The sequence below is a fragment of the Gastrolobium bilobum genome, unplaced genomic scaffold (genome assembly GCF_033153095.1).
Source record: "Gastrolobium bilobum isolate Gb01-03AN ecotype WA unplaced genomic scaffold, APGP_CSIRO_Gbil_v1 utg159840, whole genome shotgun sequence".
Taxonomy (NCBI): domain Eukaryota; kingdom Viridiplantae; phylum Streptophyta; class Magnoliopsida; order Fabales; family Fabaceae; genus Gastrolobium; species Gastrolobium bilobum.
The window spans coordinates 5,242-18,151 of record NW_026898755.1 but is presented as its reverse complement, the minus strand read 5'-3'; the positions used below and the strand labels follow the sequence as shown (position 1 = coordinate 18,151).

The 12,910-nt window shown below is 34.7% G+C and overlaps 2 protein-coding genes across 3 annotated transcripts; both read left to right on the top strand.

Moving 5' to 3' along the window:
- Window positions 1–1,095: 1,095 nt before the first annotated feature.
- Window positions 1,096–5,147, top strand: LOC133283867 (LEAF RUST 10 DISEASE-RESISTANCE LOCUS RECEPTOR-LIKE PROTEIN KINASE-like 2.5). Its single transcript, XM_061480790.1, has 2 exons — window positions 1,096–1,813; window positions 4,075–5,147. Exons 1-2 carry the CDS (start codon window positions 1,096–1,098, stop codon window positions 5,145–5,147), a joined length of 1,791 nt encoding a protein of 596 aa, XP_061336774.1.
- A 2,072-nt stretch (window positions 5,148–7,219) lies between these two features.
- On the top strand, window positions 7,220–11,215 carry LOC133283868 (LEAF RUST 10 DISEASE-RESISTANCE LOCUS RECEPTOR-LIKE PROTEIN KINASE-like 2.1). Of its 2 annotated transcripts, none has more exons than XM_061480791.1 (2): window positions 7,220–8,051; window positions 9,890–11,215. In XM_061480791.1, exons 1-2 carry the CDS (start codon window positions 7,271–7,273, stop codon window positions 11,008–11,010), a joined length of 1,902 nt encoding a protein of 633 aa, XP_061336775.1. In that variant the 5' UTR covers window positions 7,220–7,270; the 3' UTR covers window positions 11,011–11,215. The 2 variants fall into 2 exon arrangements, with proteins under 2 accessions (XP_061336775.1, XP_061336777.1); XM_061480793.1 differs by lacking the exon at window positions 7,220–8,051 and adding an exon at window positions 8,963–9,294.
- The last annotated feature ends 1,695 nt before the right edge of the window (window positions 11,216–12,910 follow it).

The window sequence follows — 12,910 nt, the reverse complement described above, 5'->3', positions numbered from 1 at the left end:
TCCTTTTTTTTTTGTTGATAAGAACTCTTGAATTAAATCATATTCATATTTTATGATGAATATGATTAAAAGTAAGGTGAAAATAATAAGGTAGTTTAGATTAGTGTAGTATCGTTTATGTAATTTAGTTGCATCTTATAATGATCTCATGAAGTTAAGTGGTGATAAACACTGATGGTCTCATAATCTCATCTGAACGGTGGACACTTTTTTCTTATAGTGTATATTTCATGCATACTATTTGTTATCATGATTTAATTTATACGTATCATGTCAAGCACAAAAAGTGCATTTAACTTATATTGCATGGTTTAATCCAATATTAGGATACGGTCTAGAGCTAGAAGCTTAGAAGTATATAATATTTGCTATCATTGAAAACCAATTTATTTCTTGAAGCTCATTGATAGTTTTCTTATATGAATTTTTATTAATATAAGTAATATTTTTATATTTTTAATATGTGAACAGTAAACCGGTTGAACCCGGTTGAACCAGTGATCCAATGACCCAGTACCTCGACCGGTTCGATGACCGGTCCGAGTTTTAAAACACTGGTTTCAGGGGCATCCCGGTTAGTAAATGTACAAACATAAATAATTTTTTTTAAGTTCGCCACATTCATATAGCCTCAGATAGGCAAACGTCAAACAGAAATATGACGTTTAATCCCAGTTTATAATAGCTTATTTGCTTTCCGAAAAACATTTAATCAAAATACTTGAGAGTGAAGTTTACGTTGAAAAACTCTTGTACGTGAAAGTAACCAAAAGCAAACAGGCATTCTGGTGTATTTAAGTTTGAGAAAAAGATGTTATCAAAAAAAAAAAAAAAAGTTTGAGAAAAAGAATTACGTTTTATTGAGGCTAATGTTAAACGGAGGTGGAGTAATAAGCACGTTGGTTGGTTTTTCGATTAAATTTCCAAAAATGGACCAATGCCACCTCCGAATACGTTTCTGCCAGTCTTCGCAGTCCAGTTCCAAGTCAACAAACATTTCAGTTCAGCAGCCACTAAACATAATGAAATATATTGCATGCTTTCCATTAATGTCATTGTTTCCCACTCCTCGCCTGACAAATCTCAACATTCATAATGGCCTTCCTTTTATTGTTCAAATCATTAATTTTGTCCCAGCTTCTTCTGCTTCTTCTTGTTTCAGCTCACGATGGAAAGTGTCCACCCTCTTTTGAATGTGGATATCTTGGGCAGATCAGTTTCCCTTTCACAATCACTCAACGCCAAGACTGTGGCGTATTGGCTATACATGGCTGTGATCTTAAGGATCCCACGGCTCCCAAAACCATCCAACTGAGCAATACAACAACAACAACAACACGGTTTCCTATTGTTACAAGCGTGGATTCTAAAACCATAACGATCGCAGATGATGTTCTACGGAAGAATTTGCTCTCCAAAAGTTGCAAAACCTTCAACAATTATACTCTTCCTCCCACCTCTCCTTTAGCTTCTTTCTACATCAAATATAATATAACTATGTTCAGATGCAATCACTCTCTCACTCTCACCATTCCCAAATTTTATAACTACTCAAACTGCTCCGATTACAATATCTACTACTATATCCCTCTAAATACTGCAAAAGCTCCTGGTTTCAAGTTGCCAAGCTCTTTAGCACCGTGTTCAACGATTCAGCTTCCAGTGAGAGACCAGTCTACTAGCGACCCCTTTGATTTTCTATCTCCACAGGTCTTAATTCAAGTAGAATTATCTGATGATTGCCACAAATGTCATCGCAGTCAAAGAGGCCAATGCCAACTTAACAACGAAGGAAAATTCTATTGCTGGAAAGGTATGCACAGATACAAAACATCTTAAACAGTTGCTTTCTATTCAGGATACTGGGTCTGGCTTACTTCGACTTTTCACGACTAATTTTAACAGTTGATTTTGTTTAAACTCGATCGTATATGCTTATATTTACGATTGATTGTCAAAACAAAATAATTCCTTCGTTTTCAATTTGTGCAGATGGTAGAAGTTGGGTTTCGAAGATGGGATTAGGAATCGGAATCGGTAATATGCATACATATATTGTTGTTCATTTTTGGTAGCGTGCCATCATATATTGTTGTTCATAGGAATCTTCTTGTGCACCGTGTCTTCTTTTATTTTTTCATCTAACAACCTCATTTATTGTCTCTTTTCCGCTTCACAAAAGAAAATCTTTAATTCATGTCCTGTTTCCTAATTCCTTCAATGCCTTTCTCACCACGACGGTGGCCTGTATTCTTTTTTCGAGATTTCTACATCGATTACTCAACTAATTAACTTTGAGCCAGTACAACCACAATAGTAGCAAAACTTTTTCGTCCGAATTTGACTTAAAATCGAAACCACTATGCTTGGTCATAGTGGCGAATTTGACTTAACTTTAAGCTGGAACCGTGCCAATTCATCAATATGCTTGGTCATAGTGGCGAATATCTTTTACTCCAAAGTCATCTGTTCTTTACGTAACACTTGGACTCCACTCAACAAAGCAGCTTCAAATTTAGAAATTTTATACTCATGCCATGTTATGGGTATTTGATCATTGTGCCCTTAACTACAAAAAAAATACTATTTTGCTACCATATCAAAATATTTCACTTATTTATTCTTTTTTTGACTATTGACCACATAATATAAATTACAAATCCATATACTCAAGTATAGCAGCAAATACTCGAATATATGGGTATGTACTTGAGTAAATATTCAGCATTTGAGTTTTTTTGAATATGTACTCGAGTATAGGACTAAGATACTAAGATATTTGTTATTCTATGCAATATACTTGAGTATATGAATCCGTAATCGAGTATATTGTGACCAAATTTCCTACGAAATTTTTTTAACTTGTAGCTCTCTAAAAGTTATGCGGAATAAAAAAAAACACTTAATTCGTGCACTCGAGCCAAAATTTATAGCCTTGTGAAGTTTTACCCTAAAATTTCCACAGTTTTATAATGCCAATAGGTTTTATAACACTCACAAAGCTCTTCTTCATATTACTCGAGTCAAGTCCAATATTATGAGTATATGACTATAGATGTTTGATCTAAAAAATCTCGTGGAAAAAAAATTTAACCATAAAATTTTGAAAGACCATATTTTTTTAATTGGGTGACTAAATCAAGTGCTTTTTTTTGTTACACATAACTTTTCGAGAGCTACTCATTGGAAAATTTCTGAGTCAAAAATTATGGCCTTCCGAAATTTTACTCTAAAATTTTCAAAATTTTGTAATGCCAATAGGTTTTGCGATATCAACAAAACTTGTCTGATTAAAAAAATATAGTCTTCTGAAGTTTTATAGTTAAATATTTTTTCAACGATATTTTTTGGATCAAACAAGTTTCTATAGTTATATACTTATAATATTGGACTTAACTCGGGTAACCTGATAAGGAGCTTTGTGGGTATCACAAAACCTATTGGCATTAGAAATTTTTTAAAATTTTAGAGTAAAGCTTTGGAAGGCCATCATAACTTTTGGCTCAAGTGTCCGAATCAGATAATTTTTTTTATTCTAAATAACTTTTCACGAGTTACGCGTTGGAAAATTCTCATAAAAAATTTGGTCACAATATACTCGAGTATATGTTCGAAAAAATCCAAATGTTGAATATTTACTTTAGTACATACCTATATACTCGAGTACTTGTTGTTATACTCGAGTATATAGGTCTGTACTCGAGTATATTGTGCGGTCAATGATCAAACGGGGACATATAGATAAAATATTCTGATATGGGACAAAGTGATATTTTTTTAAGCAATTAAGAGTGGTAAAAAAAAAAAAAAACCCCATGTTCTGGCTTTGTACTGTTCTTGATTACTAACAGAACACTACATAAACAACTTCACTTTGAAGATCAAAACTGAGATCCTAGCTGCCAAGTTCAGGCTCTTTTTTGTATCTTAGCTTTATAGATCTAGCTAGTAATCATTGCTTATCACCTTTAATTTCATTAGCCTGAAGGATATACAATATTTACTATATTTTTCTGCATGGCATTATTTCTCAGCCTTCTAAATTCATTCTTTCTAATTGAACAAACTCTCCAGCTGTTACAGCTACACTAGTGCTATTAGTAGGCATGCTTTGCTACACAAGATGGAAGAAGCAAAGTTCAAACCGTCAACGGATCGATGCGTTTTTGAAGAGACACGAACCCCTTCCAACCAGGAGGTATAGTTATTCTGAGATAAAGAAAGCGACCAACTCCTTCGGAAATAAATTAGGACAAGGGGGATTCGGCAGTGTATACAAAGGACAATCAAAGGATGGGCTTTATGTTGCAGTGAAGGTCCTAACTGAATTGAAAGATGATGGTGAGGAATTCATCAATGAAGTTGCAAGCATCACCAAAACTTGCCATGTTAACATTGTTATTCTTCTTGGGTTCTGCTTCGAAGGTTCTAAACGAGCTTTGGTTTATGAGTTTATGAGTAATGGGTCTCTTGAAAAGTTTATCTTTGAAGAAAATGACCAGATTGCAGATCGCCAATTGGATTGCAAAACATTGTACCATATTGCAATTGGTGTCGCTCAAGGGCTAGAATACCTTCATAAAGGATGCAATACTAGAATTTTGCATTTTGACATAAAACCTCATAATATTCTCTTGGATGAGAATTTCAGCCCCAAGATTTCAGATTTTGGACTTGCCAAAATTTGCACAAGAAAAGAAAGTGCAGTATCCATATTTGGTGCAAGAGGAACTGCAGGGTATATTGCGCCAGAGGTATTTTCTAGGAATTTTGGTGCAGTATCACATAAGTCAGATGTTTACAGTTATGGAATGATGGTCTTAGAAATGGTTGGGAGGAGAAAAAATATTAATGCTCAAGTTGACCGTTCCAGTGAAATATATTTTCCTCATTGGATTTACAATCGTCTTGAATCAAATCAGGAGCTTGGTCTTCGGAATATAAGAAATGAAAGTGATGACGAAAAGATGAGAAAGATGACAATAGTGGGCTTATGGTGCATACAAACAGACCCTTCAACTCGACCAGCCATAAGTAAAGTGGTGGAAATGCTAGAAGGTAGTGTTGAGTTGTTGCAAATACCACCTAAACCTTTTATGTCCTCTCCTTCCACCTCTCCAGTCCATTTGTCATGTGAGACACTGTAGTATGTGATAATACTAAGATGTACTTTATGTTGCAGTATTTCACATTAATAACTATAATTATATGATGTATTTCACATTTATGATTAGAATTCTCTGGTTTTTTGGATTCGACTTACTGAATTGATCAGTAACTTCCCTGAATTTAGCAGTAAATTAGGGTTATGAATTGATATGTAACTTCTAAACTAGGATTCTCTCAAGGCCGCATAGAATTAGAGTATAAGCTATTGAACTCTAATAAATTAAAAAAAAAATGATTGGTAATATATTAAGAACGAATTCTTGACTTTTTAATTCATAACATATAAATAGAGGAGATTGCGGGAAATAAAATCTCTGACTACTTTTTTCCTCAATTGTCAAAAACCTAACTTTTCTTAAATTCTTGTTTTAATTATGCAATTCTATGTTCTTGCTTGTTCTTAATTTTAATTCTACTTTTATTTGTTTTTGTTTGTTCAAATAAATTGCAAGTAATAAACTAGTATTTGAATACCAATCCTTATGGAACGATCTCGTATTTAATAAACTAGTGTTTGAAAATTGGGTCTTGTTTAGTATGGCTCGTTTATCTTTTCTCTGACCACACGGTTTTCTCTAGGTGTTTGCGGCCTGGATTGGATCGGTTTTGAAAACAAAAATCATACAATTCAATTCCTTCGATTTGATCATATAATCATTCATTCGGTTTGGATTTTTTTTCAAATCCGATTTGATCCAATCCAATTTTTTTCGGTTTGGATTGGATCGATTTTCGGTTTTTTAAAAATCTTAAAAAAAATTTATGATTATTGTGCAAATAACATCTTTTATATATATTGGCTTTGTAAATTTTATTTTTTTGAAATACAAAAACGTCAGTAAACGATAATATTTTTTTTTTTGGCAAAGCTCTACAGATATAAAATTTTGTTGATGAGATATGACTAGGTATTTTTTTGGATTTAGTTGATGGTTAATGAGTCTTGAGTTTAGAAATTTTTTAGCTATTATTGGGAAAAGACTCAAGTAAGTAGAGGGGAATTAATATATTAGATCGGTTTGGATTGCATCAGTTTTCATCAACCAATCCGAAAATCGATCCAATCCAATTAAAATTTGCGGAGTTTTTTTTCGATTTTCGATATTTCAATTTTTGATTTATTCAGTTATATATTTTTTGATTCAATCACCGCAGTTTGAATCGATTTAGATCGATCGATGAATATCCATAGTTTTCACCAAGTCTTCTATTGTCATTTTCCAAGTCAACTAACGTATCAAGTGGGTTTATTTAATATCCTGCCCAAGAAAGAAAAGTTGTTCAATTTAGTGCTGATACGGATCCTCTTATTTTTACTTTTTTTTTATAAACAAAAATAAAAATAAATAATTTTTGAGAAAAAAATTTATAATAAAAAAAAGTTACAATAAAAAAAAATTAAAAGCCAAAAAATGCTAAGAGAAATTTTTTCTTAAATTTTTATTAACTTTTCTTAAATTATGTGTTTTTTTAGACAAAAAGTCTTAGAGATAGAGAAAGAGACATTTCTTGAAATATATGTTTTTAAGTAACTTTTAAACTAAAAAATTTATATAATCACAAAATAATTTTTAGTTTTTTTTAAAAAAAAAATTCTTAACTTTAAAAAAAATACAAATGGACAGCATTCCGCTTATATATAAGTGAAGAAAGTGCATGAATAAGTTAGCAATCCTTCGCCATCACTACATTAATAGAGACTCAGGTTCTGTTGAATTCATTACTTCACCAATTCTACACTTATTTAATGTCTATAAAGAAAGATTAGGTCATATGAAACTTTTAGATGACATGATGCGTTCTAGTGACTCCCTTAGCTCAAAACCAATAAGCATTTCAACTGGAGGTCTGAAAGTGGCATGTTGGTCAAGCTTTCCAACATGCCTGTGGGTGGTCCTATTTAGATAAAAATTAGCCCTTGTAGTCAATGAGGCAGAGGAGGACAGCTGGACAACAACCTTTTAGTCAAAGATGTCACAACCGTATACTCCAATTACATGCCAAAGTCGAGCCATATCCTCACATTTCACAATTTTTGGTGTAATTCTCTTCTCGCTTTCCAAAGCTTTCCAATCTACAACAACTAGACAAAGTTTCCAAAATGAACAAAAAGTGCTTCTTGTTTATCCTCAAGCCCCTCTACTCTCCCCTGATTCATTCATACATCATCCTCTTGTATATCCAAATCAGAACTACTTCGTGTTCTCCGGATCCAAAGTTCGAAACATGTCAACCCAAAGCCTGCGGCAACAACCTGAATATAAGCTACCCGTTCTACATCCAAGGAATACAAGAACCCTTTTGCGGGTACCCAGGTTTTGGTCTCTCTTGTGCCCAAAGTGGTTTTCCAATCCTCAATCTGTCTAATACCCAATACATCATCGATCAAATATTCTACGACAATCGGTCACTACGAGTGTCCAATGCTGTATTTTCAATTTCAACATCACACACCACCAAAGGCTGTCTTCCTCCCACCCAGAACCTCACACTTCCAAATAACATGTTCCATCTTCCTCCGAACCAAAAGGACATGATATTGTTCTTCGGCTGTGACTTACAATCGCTGCCCACAGGGCTGCAAGAGCACATAATCGGGTGTTCTGCAGAAAACGAAACGAGTTCAGTTGTGGCATTGTATAAGGATGATAAAAATCTGAGCTTTGCGTCAGAGAATTGCAAGGGTGAGGTGGTGGATGCGATAGTGGAAGATGGGTATGGAGGGATTGAAGAGGCGCTGAGAAAAGGGTTCTGGTTGAATTGGATCGCCAGTGATTGCAGCTTGTGCAGGAGCACCGGAGGGAGGTGCGGCTTCGATTCTGATATATACACTTTCAGGTGCTACTGCGCTGACGGAGTTCATGCTTCCAATTGTGGTTCAGGTTAGTCTCTAATGCGAAAATTGGTTACGAGTAAATTTGTGTCTATCTCATTTCTTATAATCGTTAAGTATTTCTTATAATCGTTAAGTAGGGAGGGATCTAAAAACAGGGAAAAAAATCCGTACTAATGTTATTTTTCAAATGTATCTCCGTCCTAAAACACATTTGAAAAGAATGGTCTAGTCAAACACGTAGATAAGTACCGCCAGTGAGAAAGACGAGATCAGAAGCCACGTAGGAAGCCCAACCAATCGCGTCAGTCCATGTCACGTGTTTTCCACGTATCCCGCCACCTGCTGTGACATGTACCAGTCCTGCCATGTCAGTTGGCGAGACTAAGCCACGTGTGTGACACATCTGCAGTTTTTGTGACGCGTTCCAGCCATCCCAAATACTAATAAAAACATGAATTACTATTAAATCATGCCAATTACATTAATTATATTGTCCTAAAGCATTTTTTGCAACATTGTAAAGTTAATAAATTATTTTGTATAAAAGATTTAATAGCATGAATAATATTTAACTAATTCAATAAATGGTAATGGCTATTTATTTACTTTTTTGATAGTTATTAAATCAACTTAATATGTTTTTTCTTAGGTTTTATTCATTAACATGAGATCTGCAATTATATAATTATTAAAACAATTATTACGATTTCAATAATTAATAATTGTAATTATTATAAATATATTCAATCTAAATTACTATTTCAGATTAATGTTTATAATTTTCAATATTAACAACTTAGTTTTCTAACATGGTTTTTAAAGCATTGTAAATTTCAATATGATTACTATTAATTATGTTCTTTTTTTAGTAAATTCATTTTAATTAGTGACCTGATTAATGTTGATTATGTTGTAAGTGATTCTGTAATATTATAGAGATTCGTTTTGCGTGCTGTAATTTTTTTTTTTTTTCTTCAAAAAATATGGACTCTACAAAATATTGTGTGTGTAGAAAAATTTATTATATCATGTTAAATGACAAATACAAACTCAAAAAAATAATTGGGTTTGAAGGATGATCTAAATAATTCCTTTCTTTGCCTGCAAAAATAATAATAATAATGTCTTTCTACCGATTGGTTTCATTTTGCTTTCTTTTTCTTTTTCTTTTTTTGGTGTGGATTTTGCTTTCTTTTTATTTGTATTGTATTTTGTGCCTCGCGCCGCAGTCCTGTGGCCCCTGTCTGACAAAGCTGGAAAGAGGCCGATGACGCTTATCCTGACAACAGGTAAACCATTTTAGACTTTAGATTTATTGTTAGCGAAATGGTTTGCGAATTAAAAACAAAAAAATCGTGTTTTCTCAATCATTTTTTTAATTTTAATTTTCTATTCAACCATAGTCAATTAATTATTAAATATTCATAGCAGCTTTAGCTTAAAAACTTTTGTACTAAATAATATAATTAAAATAAAAAAATTTGAAGTACATTCATTTCTCTAGTTCATTTTTCTTTGAAGGGATATTTTTTTTTATGCTGTAGGAAAAAATTTATTTCATGTTGTAGAAATAAAAGTATAAGTGAGATCCATAATTAAGAGGAGAGAAAAAAAAGTGATAGGATCCAACCTCTTTTTTTGTGGGTAAGAAAGTTATTTATTACATGTAAAATGAGATAAACATGACCCTTCTTTCAATGTTATTTACTCAGATTGTTTTTATTATTATTACTCTTAATAGATCTTTCTACTTCCTAGCTAGTATCAATACCTTCTATTCAAATCACTCCGATTACTTGAGTTATGTCCAAGTAGAAAAACAAGAAAGAATTTTCCAAAAAATAAGCTGCTTCATCCTTCTAAATTTATTGTTAACTTTATTAGCTGCTTCATCCGCTGCTGTTGCATTGCTGTTGCTCTTGGTTTACTGCTTCAGAAGAAAGCCTTTCAACCTAACATCTCGTTGCTTTTGGAATAAAAATTGTCCTACCGATGAAATGATAATTGAGCGCTTTCTAAAGCAACATGGTTCTCTTCAAACAAGAAGGTACAGTTACACCGAGATAAAGAAAGTCACTAATTGTTTCAAAGTCAAATTAGGAGAGGGAGGATATGGGAGCGTGTTTAAAGGAAAGCTAGAAGATGGGAGTCTTGTTGCAGTCAAGCTTTTAAGTAAACTTGAAGGAACTGGGGAGGAATTCATCAATGAAATTGCAAGCATTAGCAGGACATCTCATGTTAACATTGTCACTCTTGTGGGGTTTTGTTTCCAAGGTTCAAAACGAGCTCTAATTTATGAATTCATGCCTAACGGATCCCTCGAGAAGTTCGTATATGAAGAAAACTCCATGCTAGTTGGTCGGCAATTGGATTGCAAAACTTTGTATGAGATTGTCATTGGTGTTGCTCGTGGATTAGACTATTTGCACAGAGGCTGCAATACTAGAATCTTGCATTTTGACATAAAACCTCATAACATTCTACTTGATGAAAATTTCTGCCCAAAGATTTCAGATTTTGGACTTGCTAAGATATGTCCAAGAAAAGAGAGTATTGTGTCCTTATTGGGTACAAGGGGAACTGTTGGATACATTGCTCCTGAGGTGTTTTCTAGGAATTTCGGTGGGGTGTCTCATAAGTCTGATGTCTACAGTTATGGAATGTTGGTTCTAGATATGGTTGGAGGAAGACACAATAAAAATGTTGAACTTGATTGTTCTAGTGAAATATATTTTCCCCATTGGATTTATAAGAAACTTGAATTAAATCAGGATTTTGGTTTGCGGTGTATCAAGAATGAAAGTGACAGAGAGAGCGTGAGAAAGATGACAGTGGTGAGCTTATGGTGCATACAGAATGACCCTTCAACTCGACCATCAATGAGTAAAGTGGTTGAGATGCTAGAAGGAAGCCTGGACTCCTTGAACGTGCCGCCTAAACCTTTTCTGCGTTCTCCTTCAACATCTCCAGCACATTACTCCACTCAAACATCTGAGACTTCGTAAAAATTACTTTACATTCTCAAGTCTCGAGAATGCCAATCATGGTTCTGCTGTTTAGTTTAATATGAGATATGAAATATTTGGTAGAAGTTTGTACAGTCATTTTTCTTTTGAAAAATGTAATATGCAATCTGAATTATAATTATCTGCGCTGTTTCAACTTTCAAGCACGTATATCCGAAGATTGTATTTGCATTCACATGTGTAAGTGATCATTTTTAGATTCTTTGGTGTTGTCAAGCTCCACAACACTGCAAAATGCAAATGGTCTCTTTGAGTCTTCTTTTTCCTTTAATTTTAGATGCTTATGATGCAGCCTTCGGACCAACTTTTAAGAATATTTGTGAGTTCTACACTGAAATCCTATTCTTCTTCACCTTAATCCCTCGTATCTTCTCCTATACTCACAGAACCAATACTTTGAATGGATTTTCAAAAACAGGATTTGATATCTATCGAACTAAATAACTTTTAGGCGAGGTAAATTAAATTAACAAGAGCCAAAACGACACAAGTAATCGCTTACTGGCTTTTTAGGAGATATTTTTTTTAACTTTTCTTCTTATAAGGACAAAAGCACTAATCTTGGATCTTAGAGTGTGTTTGGCATTTCTTTTTTCATTTTAAGTTAAAACTATAAAAAAAAAAATTAAAAATAAAGTTATAAATTGTTTGATGATTATATAAAAATTTTAGTTTAAAAGTTATTTAAAGTTGTTTATTTAAAAAAAATCACAAATTTCAAAAAAAGTTGATACAACTTAAAAAAAAGTCCTTCTATAATTTTTTGGCTTTTGACTTTTTTTTATTATATAAAAAAAAACTCTTTATTATAACAACTTTTGTAAAACCTTTACGAGAGAAGCTAAATAAAAAACGTCTCAAACATGTACTTAGGCTAGGTCTTTTAATATCCCATCCCAGCCCTCAATTCGTATTAGATCAAACGGCTTCATTTTATGGTTAGTGAATGTAATGTCCCACATCGGTTGGAGAGGGAAATGAAGCATGCCTTATAAGGTTGTGGATACCTCTTCTAGTGTGAGGCCTTTTGTGGGGTGTCCCAAGAAACAAAACCGTGAGCTCGACGGTGCTTGTGCGCGGGGCAAAGCGGACAATATCATGCTACAGGGTTTGGGGCTGTTACATTTGGTATCAGAGCCTGGCCCTGGACCGATGTGTACAGCGGGAACGCTGTATTCCCAGTGGGGGAGGATGTAATGTCCCACATCGGTTGGAGAGAGGAACGAAGCATGCCTTATAAGGGTGTGGATACCTCTTCTAGTGTGAGGCCTTTTGTGGGGTGTCCCAAGAAACAAAACCGTGAGCTCGACGGTGCTTGTGCGCGGGGCAAAGCGGACAATATCATGCTACAGGGTTTGGGGCTGTTACATTTGGTATCAGAGCCTGGCCCTGGACCGATGTGTACAGCGGGAACGCTGTATTCCCAGTGGGGGAGGATGTAATGTCCCACATCGGTTGGAGAGAGGAACGAAGCATGCCTTATAAGGGTGTGGATACCTCTTCTAGTGTGAGGCCTTTTGTGGGGTGTCCCAAGAAACAAAACCGTGAGCTCGACGGTGCTTGTGCGCCGGGGCAAAGCGGACAATATCATGCTACAGGGTTTGGGGCTGTTACATTTGGTATCAGAGCCTGGCCCTGGACCGATGTGTACAGCGGGAACGCTGTATTCCCAGTGGGGGAGGATGTAATGTCCCACATCGGTTGGAGAGAGGAACGAAGCATGCCTTACAAGGGTGTGGATACCTCTTCTAGTGTGAGGCCTTTTGTGGGGTGTCCCAAGAAACAAAACCGTGAGCTCGACGGTGCTTGTGCGCGGGGGCAAAGCGGACAATATCATGCTACAGGGTTTGGGGCTGTTACATTTGGTATCAGAGCCTGG